Source organism: Dipteris shenzhenensis, chromosome 12, assembly GCF_047967505.1.
Source record: "Dipteris shenzhenensis isolate YYH24624 ecotype China chromosome 12, Dip_SZ_1.0, whole genome shotgun sequence".
Taxonomy (NCBI): domain Eukaryota; kingdom Viridiplantae; phylum Streptophyta; class Polypodiopsida; order Gleicheniales; family Dipteridaceae; genus Dipteris; species Dipteris shenzhenensis.
The window spans coordinates 45,900,129-45,910,831 of NC_141607.1; the positions used below are offsets into that span (position 1 = coordinate 45,900,129).

Below are 10,703 nucleotides of genomic sequence, written 5' to 3' on the forward strand. Positions count from 1 at the left end.
GTGGCACGCATTTTCAACTATTACCTTAGCTCTAAAGAGAAGTGTTGCCCTTTTGGCACGAAAAGCTGTAGGACCAGATAAGGTTGTATTAACTGAAGTCCTGTCGACTGTGAATTTGTCAGTAGACGTCCTTCACAAATACAAGAACGCTTCACAACGACATCAGCAGGGAAAGCTGTGACTGCGGATACAGATTGTACTGGCTTGCAGACCTGATTTACTATCATCTTTGGGCAACTGGATCTTTGAGGACATTCCACCAGAGCAACTATACACGTAGCCTTTCACAGATTTGTCATATATCTGCCAGTCGATAGCAGAATCTCTAGCTATATCAGTATGACACAAGGTCACGCGAACGCCGCATCGATCTTAAGCTTACGAGAAAACGTAACGCCGCATCGACCTTAAGCTTACGAGAAAACATAAAGAAGTCCTGTAATTATAGATGATAAAAGTTGTATTGCAGGATCCGGGAATCCATGCCCGTACAAAGCATGTTGATATCCAGCATTATTTATTTTCTCTGAGCAAAAGACGGAAAAGGCAAGACAGATGTTGGGTCACCTTGTGGACGTATTTTCCGGAGATTTTACAATTGACGAGGGGATTGCTGCCCTGCAAAAGTGACAAAGCCAAACAGATTTTGTTATGAGCGAAAGAAATGGAATCCGCGAAAGAGGGCGACTGAGGTACACTGCGGGAACCAGGAACAAGTAGGCAATGAATGCTGGGAAGGAGATATGGGAGGGAAGGCGATCAGGAATGCGATAGTGCGAGAAGAAAGGAAAGGGAAGGGCGGACCTGGGCGGTGAAGACAGTGAAAGAGGAGCCACCCTGGTATTGGGAAAAGGAGTGGGAGGGTCGAAGAGGATGGAGCGAGGTGGGAGAGGAAGCCATCGCCATAGCCAAGACGAGCTGTATGGATATAGAGAAGAAGAAGAAGAAGAAGAAGAAGAAGAAGAAAGGTGGTAGAAAAGAAAGGTGGCCAACTTTTCAATCTGTTAGGACATCCCCCGCTCGCACGTACCTTATCCCAACTTTACCATCCTTTGGTTAATTAACCACACTTCCCTCTTCGAGCCTCTCCACTCTTTCACCATGGTTTCCCTTCTCATGGCTCACCAGAAACTGGTTTCATCCACCCTCCAACACCACTACACGTGAACCTAATTTGACATTTGACATCCGGTCTGCCGGTTTGCAACCCCTCCCCTTCTTATGCAACTTGTCCTTGGTCATTCTCAGGGTGGGTTCAAACCACTTGCCCGCCCATGCAGGAGGAAATAGAATTGGAGGATGGCTGTTGGGTGTGCAGATTCACACGAGCTGGCGCGGTCATCAGGTTCTTACTTTATGCACCAATGGTGTAGCGATATGGAATGGGCCAATCATGTAGGTGTTGGCCATGGAGTGGGCGCCTTCATGGATCAATGTTTAGGCCCGTCCCCCCGTATTGGGCAAACTAAGACAATAGCTCTTCACAGCACCTTCTTTGGAGGATGGCCAGCGGGTGGTGTTAACCCAGCCTTACCCTCACACTTGGCCTCTCCATCCTCTTCCTGTCGACATCTCCATCCCACTCGATCCATTCTCTTCAACATGAGTTCTCCAATGTAACAACTGGGTGCATTGAGGGTGCATGGCACTAGTATTGGCACTCCGTTGCTCTATTCATAAACCTAACATGACCAAGAGTCTTCAAAATGGAGATGACAAGAGGCCAAGTTGCATAGAGCATTGTTAAGCAATGCTTATGTGCACTATCATTGTGTATCAGTAGGTGTTGAAGGCAACAACTCTAAAGGAGGAGTGATTTAAAACAAAGCCAAAATAGGACAATAGCCCTGCTAGTTATAAAGACTTGCTTCTCATGTGTGTGTGTGTAACTTCCACAAAAAATACAAAGACTCCGACAAATCACAAAATATACAAGACAAGTTATGGCTCATAGACAGTCGACGGTGCAATTTTGCAAAGCTGAGGAATATTGTATTCAACAAAAATGGAAAAATGCATTGGGAACGCATTTCTTACCTACATCCGTCCACAAGAAAGATATGTTAGAACAAAATCCTTTTATTGTGGGATTGAGAGCTTGTTGTCGATGTCAACATCAAAGGCAATTACAAATCAAATCAAATCATCCCTAGCATGAGCTACATATAAGGAAACTCAATGTATGATTCATCAACCTCCAAAAGTCTAAAAAGAAGCTCATCTAGAAGCCATGTCTCAAAAAATGGTTTATGACTACTGATATGTAAGTGGTTGTGTGACCATTGAGAAAGTAGCATGCACACCCAATATTTGCTTCGCACAATCCTACCCGTATTTATAGGAGAAAAATTTGGATATCCATAGACACCTTTTTCACACCCCCATGTATTTAGGGACTAGTCAATAGTCCCTATGTGTTTGGGGATCAATAGTTCATGTATCTTCAAAATTTTGGGTTGAGTATCCACCAGATATTTGAGGGTACATGCCCAAAAAGCTTTCCTCAAGATATCTCATTCAAAATAACAATACATGTAAATGTATAACATATTCCTCCTCAAGAAAGGTTGATCTCCCATCAAGGGTCTTTTGCCATCAAGGTCCTTGGATCTAAATCTCCAATATAATTGAGAAAATGGGAGCAATCATAGCATTGTTAAAACTAAACATATGAGTGGCCAAACTTCATGCTACAAGTATGGAGCTTCGATGAAAGACTCATGGGCAAATGCAAACCCTACCTCCCTTGTTAGACCATAGAAACGCTCCTCTTCCCTTCCTCGCAACTCTTAATTTAAAATTTGATTTTTGAACTAGGGTTTAAGAATCCAATGAGGGATGCTTTAGTCTTAATGCATGGGGAAGGAGATTAAAAGAGGCAAAGAGCGGGAAATAAACTAAATTTGAAAATATTTGCTTAGTTTTTAAATTTAAACTTTAAATTAATTTTAATATTTTTCACTCTTTGAAGGTTATGGAGAATGGTGTTAATGCAATTCTTCATAACTTCATAGGGAGAGTGACAATACCATTCTAATATGGGATAATTCTTAAAATCAGTTTTCCAATACGTATTTCCAATATGTGTTTTTAAGTGCTTCATAAAAGCCCCGTTTGGATATGGAGAATGGCACTACTACTTTTCTCCCTATGGGTCGATGTATGATTGGGTGTAGCCAATTTTAGGGGCAATTTTGGGGCCACGATGCGATGTGTTGGTGGGCGATATTTTTAAATCTCAAGCAGAATCGCGTTGTCACTGGAATTTTTCTCGGCGTAATGTTTGCCTTATTGGCGTAACAATGAGACACAATTTGTCAGAGCTTGACACATATCACTACAAGAGCAATTCTTCCCTCCTTCATGTAGTCTCTGTGTTGCATCTTCGTGCATACGCGCCGCTCCTAACTAGCATGCAGAGTGAACATGATTTCTAGCCAAATGGCCACCACTATATTGGCGGTGGAACCTCACATCATCTGAGTGCAATGGGTGACCTAGATGTTTCAAGAAGTGATGTTGGCCTATTAGGGGCACTTTTGGGGCCACGACGCGATGTGTTGGTGGGCGATATTTTGAATTACAAGCGGACTCGCGCTCTCACCAGAATTTTTCTCGTCATAACGTTCGCCCTATTGGCATAACAATGAGACACAATCTGTCAAAACTTGTTTTTTGAACACCTGTAGAGCTTGACACATATCACTACAAGAGCAATTCTTCCCTCCTTCATGTAGTCTCTATGTTGCATCTTTGTGCATACACCCCGCTCCTAATTGGCACGCAAAGTGAAGATGATATCTAGCTAAATGGCCACCACTGTAGTTGCCAGAGGAACCTCCCATCACCTGACTGCTGCAATGGGCAACCTAGATGTTCCAAGAAGTGATGCTGGCCACTATCTCCCAAACAATATCCTCCAGCAAAGGTTGCGAGCGGGCACGGAATGGATCGTATCAATGGAGAAAGCATGGTGTCCCTTTGTGAGCCACACCACCATCCCCCATGTGAAATCTCTCCACATCCTCTATGTCCCAGGCACAATCCAAAAAGCCAAAAATCCAGAAGAAGTACGATATCTTCCATGGTCTCAAGCTGGCCATAATCATGGCCAGAAGTAGCTGATGATCCCCCTGGGAACCGCCTACTCCAGCCAGTGTCACTCTCTCGGGGGGGTCCATGCTGTTGCCTCTATCTAGAAATGTGTCTACTAATACCTGTTGTGTATAAAAAGAAGGGCACCTCCTCTATCCTATTAGAGTGCCCCTATCGTACCAGCCAGAACCACTCCCCTGGGTCCCACTGATGAACATCTCTAAGGGGCATGCCCACCTACAGCTAGAGATGCTAGATAGGACCGTGGTCAGATCTATATGCCATTATTTGCCCAGGCGGCCAACAACCTTGATCATCTGCCACTTCGAATCCTCAAGGCTGCTAGCTCCTTTGTCTCCCTCTCTGACTCACCATGTAGGAGACCACCATGACCCACCCTGTAAAACCTGCAACAACGGATGAATCCCAGATGCTATCTAAAGTACCGGACCTTGAGAGGCACCCTTGTCCTCGAGAACTGACCGTCCTGACAGTGGGGTGTCCAGGGTTCACAACATCAATCGGTGCCACCAGTATATTTTCTCCTCGCGTATGAGAGAGTGCCCATCCCCTGGCCTTTGGGTCTTTGGGGAGATGTCTCTAGGTCCCAAAGGATCTTGTTGGTCCATTGTCCCACTGTGCCCATCCAATGTTTGTCCTCTACCCCTACCAACCATCCATTTGTATCTCCAATCTCTGGATGCCAAAGAATTGGTTGTCTCTCAAACTCTTCCTTCTACGAAGGGCTGGCCCAAATGAGTCTCCTTGAGACCCTACACCAGACCCTCATCAATCTCCTCATGAATGAAAAACCCTTCCCTATGAGCGGTGACTCCAAGAAGATCCACTAATAAGACCACTACCACTGCGCACTTGTTTGGGGGGTGTTCCTGAGAAGTCGTCTTTGTAGGAGGATCTTCCAGGGTTCTATGCAGAGTGTGAGACCCTGAACCACTAACTTGCCAAGGAGTGACAGGCCTTGCATTTTCGGGTCTATGATGCCCAACCCACGTCGTGATTGTGGAAGGATCACTATCTGCCAGGCCACTTTAGCCCTGGTGTTCCATGTGATGCTCGAACCCACAAGAGAAAGTTTTGCACCAGTATTATGGGCTGTCCCATGCAACCCCTATGGAAACACTAGCATGAAGCAATGTACTAGGATGTGGCGAGTAAATCTTGATTGGCATCTAGAGCCTTGCCTATGAAGGAAAGCTTGGCTAAGCTCCAATAAGAACCGGAGCAAATTGCTACTCCACCATGATATCCAAAACCACCTAGCACCCTAGGTATCTTGCTATCTGTCCATGTGGCATCCGTCTAAAGCCAAGTGTTGTCCCCTAGTCTCGGGTCTGTTGGGCCTCCTCCATGCCCGTAAAGAGTCCTGATCTCGAGAGGCCTCACAATAAATGGCTGGAGCCCCCTTGACCGCATCTCAAGGCTCGCCACCGATCCCTCCACATATAGACGTGTGTTGTTTGCGAACTCCACATCCAGAAGCTCATCCTCCTACTAGATCGGGAGATGGCTTGGGATTGTAGAAAATAACCCATGGCCTCCGTCACAAAGATGAAAAGGAAGGGGACTAGAGGACAACCTTAAAGCGAGTGGGATAGAGGGCAACCTTATCAAATCGAGTGGGATAGCGTAAATGCCTCTCTTGTGTAGCCAGCGATGTTCATGTGACTAGAACTCCTTGCATAGAGGGCTGGAACCTGTCGGATCCATCTCTCCAAAAAGCCCAATCTCCTCATCATTGCCTCCAAGAAGGACCACTCCACCCTGTCGTAAGCCTTCTCAAAGTCCAAGAGAAGGATAACAAGAGGCTGCGCCTCCTCGTTGGCCCAATCCACTACCTCTCAAAAGTAAAAATGTTGTCTAGGATACCGCATTCTTGAACAAAACCAGTATGTGTATTGTGTGTGATATCTAGAAGGTGGGGCCTAACCTCAAACTCAGGACCTTGGCCAAGATCTTGTAAGAGGTGTCTAGAAGGGTGTGTAGTCTCAACAGTGACTCATGTCTCGTGGGGATCTTGAAGGAATGCTGATGAGCCTCCACTCCAAGCTACTCGTTGTGAGAGCAATGTAAAGCACGAGCCGCCGTCTACAGGTGTCACTCAAGCGGCTCTCGGATTGTTGCAATGTGTTTCCACGAGAGAAAGACGGAAGGGGGAGAAGGGAGAAGAGAGGGAGAAGGGGAGATGGAAGAATAGAGGGAGAGGGAAAAGGGAAGAATGAAGGTGGAGGGAGTGGCAAACACAAAGGCACTACAAGGAAAACAAGAGAACACCCAAAGACAATGTTGGAAGAGAAGAGGGAGCTTGTATTCCAAACTTGTGCATACAACAATGAAGACCAAAATGAACCATTTGGCCTTTTATACAAGTCAATTGATTGAGGCACTCATGGATCTGGGAGCGAGCCATAATTTCATCTCTAGCAAAGTTTGGGAAGTGCTATAGGTACCCCTAACCCTTACCGTTGCTTCAGTTGGGCAATCAATGGTAAACTCTTAAGTACATTGGGGTATGTAGACTTGAAACTAATTGTTGTCCGCCAGGAGGTAGAGATTCATTTTTATGTTCTCCCCACAAAGGTACTTGACGAACAGATGATATTGGGAAGCACCTGGTTCTATGTCGTGAAATGCCAAATCGACTAGAGAGCTAGAACTGCAACTCTCACGAATGGGGGAAAAACTGCAATAATTCCGCTATGTAAAAGTTTATTCCACTTCCCCCACAGTACAACCACCCGTAAGAGACAAGGAAATTGTAAATGAGGGCAGGCCCAAAGCTCTAGAAGCCTCTAGTGCCCCCTGGTCCCATCTTGAGAAGGAAATCCATATGAATGTAGCTCAAAGTCCTAATCTCGATAGCAGCAAACACTTGCCACGAACTGCTCTCCCACCCCTACTTTCCACACCCAAGACAAAGCCCCCAGCCCAGAAATCCTGTGAACAACAAGTGCATGAAACCGTCCTTTATGCACAATGCCACTTAAAAAGGGAACAATAGCCCTGGAAGGCCGAAGCTGTGGAAGGGTTTCTGACCCCTTCGTGTCTCATGCCAACACATGCAATCCCATCAAGGAGCAGAGCTCGACGTCACCAATCGCCTCGCCAGCAAGGTCAAATTCCAACACCCTTCGAACAAAAGTTTTGCAAGCGTTGGGTTGCGACAAAGCTCTTGGAATTCTAGGGCTACTATCAAGGCGAGCAATATGTTTGGGTCCCAAAGCTTCCAACAGCACCAAATACGCAACCTCAACTCGCTGGGATTCATAAGGTAGTAACACAAGAACTGCATCAACTCCTGATGTAGACCCACAAGAACCTACCCTCGAGCCCAGCACGATGAACAATTCTGCAAGCCCAAGGAGTGTCATGATTCCACATATAGCACAACTCCAGGAGAAGGCCGCCAAGGTCGTCGAGGAAGCAACACAAGAATTGAACCCTAAAAGTGGGGTAGTTACACAAAAACCTTCCTCCAAGCTGTACGCACGTCGTCAAAGGACACTTTACTCAATGGAACACCTGTGGTGTTACTTGAGCATAACCCGCCTGCCACATCAAGTGTCGTGGCGGTACAACAAGAACTTGTTTCTGCTTCTGTTACCTCCACACAAGAACCCATGTGCCTTATCCTGAGAGAGTTCCATCAAAGTGAACACCACAGTGTTGTTGATATACACCAGACAACCAAGATGATGCACAAACTCAACACGTGCTCTACTTGGCTGATGACATGGTATACTACTGCTCGGCATACATCTCCATTGCATTCTGGATAGTCATAAAGGTGAGTCTTTACGGTAGGCATATTACCCACATGCACTAGCAGCTCACAAGTCCATGGTATTCCAATGCACCCACTCACATTCACAATTAACATTAGGTGAATAAGGCAATATATTTTTTGTGTTCATTTTCTTCACGATTTGCATCTTGGCATGCTGACAGCACGATTCTATGCATCACCTAGCCCGTCCATTCCATTTTTGGGCCCTGCAATTGGACACAACCTAGCCATATCTATTATTAGCTCCTCGGTCAGCCCTACCTGTTTTACTATTGTCTTGAAAAAGGCCATTTGCTTATATTGTCTGATTTTAACATTACGTGCCTTGGCTTCTTTGATGGCGTAGCGTTTCATTTGGGCTACCTTGGCCTTGAGATCCTTTTCCCTATGTATGGCTTGGAGGGTTTGTAGAGTGAGAGGGCCATAGTATCTTTTCAATTTGCTACCATTAAGGTAGTCGTCCATCTCCACTCCATCTAGGGTAGCTATTCGGCACACCTTGTGGAGTAATCTCCACTTCGCAATAGGGTCCCATGCCCCTATATTTCAATTTGTGCTTTGTGTTACAGACACTATAGAGGAGTGCTAGGTCTCCCTCCTTGAGGTATTTGTTCTTGAGGTTGCGATCGAACCATTTTTTTGGCCCCTTTCTCCACTTGAAGGCAATAGGCTGCGCGTAATCTAGTTTCATCTAATCGTTCAAGGTTGATTAAGTGCTTCACCAAGGCATTTTTAGTAAGCCTTTCCTTGACTATGAGGCGAAGGCTGGGTACTACATACTCCATTGGCATAATTGCCTCCACCCTAAAGGCTAAGTTGAAGGGGGTGCAATTCATTGCCATCCTGTAAGATGTTTGGTAGGCCCACAATCTACAATGAGCTTGTGCTCCCAGCCGCCGGTACAACTGGCTTTGACTATGCAAGGTATAATCTTGTAGCATGTTTTGTTCGAGCTCTCAACTAGGCCGTTTGCCTTAGGATAGTATGGTGTCGAATTCTTATGTATGATCATGAATTTGCTAGTTAAGATCGTTATGGTTTTGTTGAGGAAATGAGTTCCTCGATCTCGTTGACTAATTCCAAGGGACACCCGAACTGTGTAATGACCTATTCATACAAAAACTTAGCTATGGACCATGCATCGTCTTTCCTTGTAGCTTGCCCCTCCATCCATTTGGTGAAATAACCTATGGCTAGGATAACGTATCTGGCTTCTGTTCCTTTAGCTGCTGGGCTTATCAGACCAATAAATTGATGCCCCATTTCTCAAAGGGCTGATCGGTTAATATTCCCATTAGGGGCATCATGCCCGCTTTATGTGGGATTCGCACTCTTTGGTAGGGATTGCATCACTTTATAATATCGGCTGTATCTCCGAAAAGAGTTGGCCACCAAAGGCATTCCTGCAACACTTTATGTGCCATAACATCAGGAGAAGCAGCGAAGTGATCGCCTGCTATCCTAGAATGGGCTTCTTCGAGCGTCGATATATTCATGTTCGCACACGCACTTGTGCATGATGCCATACTTGCCCATGTGGTAGAGTTGGCCTGCAATCAGTTGATATGGTGCTGCGTCCTTAATGAGTTAGTGAGCTCTATCCCTCTTGAGGGCTTTGTCCAGAGGCAACCCGTTTGCTAGGTAATGGCCTATTTTGGTTGCCCATTCCAGAATTATGTCAATAAGAAATAGGGGAGCATCTGGGAGGTCATCCTTGACTCTTGTTGGAGCTTCCCCATTGGGAATCCTTGAGAGGTGGTCAACTAGGATGTGGGTCTTTCCTTTATGCACTACGACTGTGAAGTCAAACTCTAGAAGGATTAACATCCACATTGTGATGCGTCCTGTCATGCAGGATTTGTTAATCAAATATAGTAATGCTTGATGATCAACAAAAAAGACGAACTTCTTAATTGCCTAGACCATGGCTAGGTCTTTCCTCTTTGTTGTTGTGTAATTAACCTTGGCATTGTTTAATTGTCGGTTGGAAAAGTACACCGGGTACTCCCAAGTTGTACTCCCCTGGTTGGACTAACACACATCCAATGGCAAAGTTTGAGGCATCTATATGGACATGGAATATTAGATTCCCATATAGGGCCCGCAATACCAATACTGTGGCTAGAGCTAGCTTTAGGGTTTCAAAGGATTTCTAACACTTCTCGGTCCACTCAAAGACTACTAACAACTTGTATAATGGCCTATCTGCATAAAATAGGATGAATCTTCGATAGTAGTCCATACGGCCTATAAACCTCTGTACTCTCTTGGCATTTGTGGGGGGAGGCAACTCTAGAATGAGCTTGATCGTGTTGTAATCTATGGAGATGCCATTATTGGACACTATGTGACCCAGAATCACACCATGTTTGACCCAGAATTGACACTTGAGAGGATTCAGGGATATCTGGTACAACTTGCATCTCTTAAGGACTAGTTCCAAGTATCTCAAGTGACCATCCCATGTCAAGTTCACGCACATGTCATCCAAGATGACTTCTACGAAGTCCCTTAGGTACTCCTTGAAGACGGTGATCATCAACCACCACCGTTGAAATGTGGCGGGTGCATTGGTAAGTCCAAATATCATTACTTTGTCTGCATACACACCCCACTCAGTTTTGTGAAGGTAGTTTTATGTTGATCCTCCTGGGTGATGGATACCTGATTATATCCTGAGAATCCATCTAGAAAGCTATAAGCTTTTTTCCCTGCTACTCTTTCTAGAACATGTTCCATGAAAGGCAATGGATAGTGGTTGCCCCTTGTAGCAGCATTGACCTTTTTCAAGTCTACACAAACT

At 45.3% G+C, this 10,703-nt stretch overlaps 1 protein-coding gene across 1 annotated transcript in view; it reads right to left on the reverse strand.

Moving 5' to 3' along the window:
- Positions 1-906, reverse strand: part of LOC147896292 (uncharacterized) — an 83,674-nt gene extending 82,768 nt beyond the window's left edge. Inside the window, exons 1-4 of the mRNA XM_087382259.1 lie at positions 805-906; positions 568-618; positions 213-303; positions 25-100 (exon numbers count right to left, since the gene is read on the reverse strand). Of these exons, the coding sequence (XP_087238385.1) occupies positions 25-100; positions 213-303; positions 568-618; positions 805-906 (320 nt within the window). The remainder of the gene's footprint in view (positions 1-24; positions 101-212; positions 304-567; positions 619-804) is intronic.
- Positions 907-10,703: the final 9,797 nt, after the last annotated feature.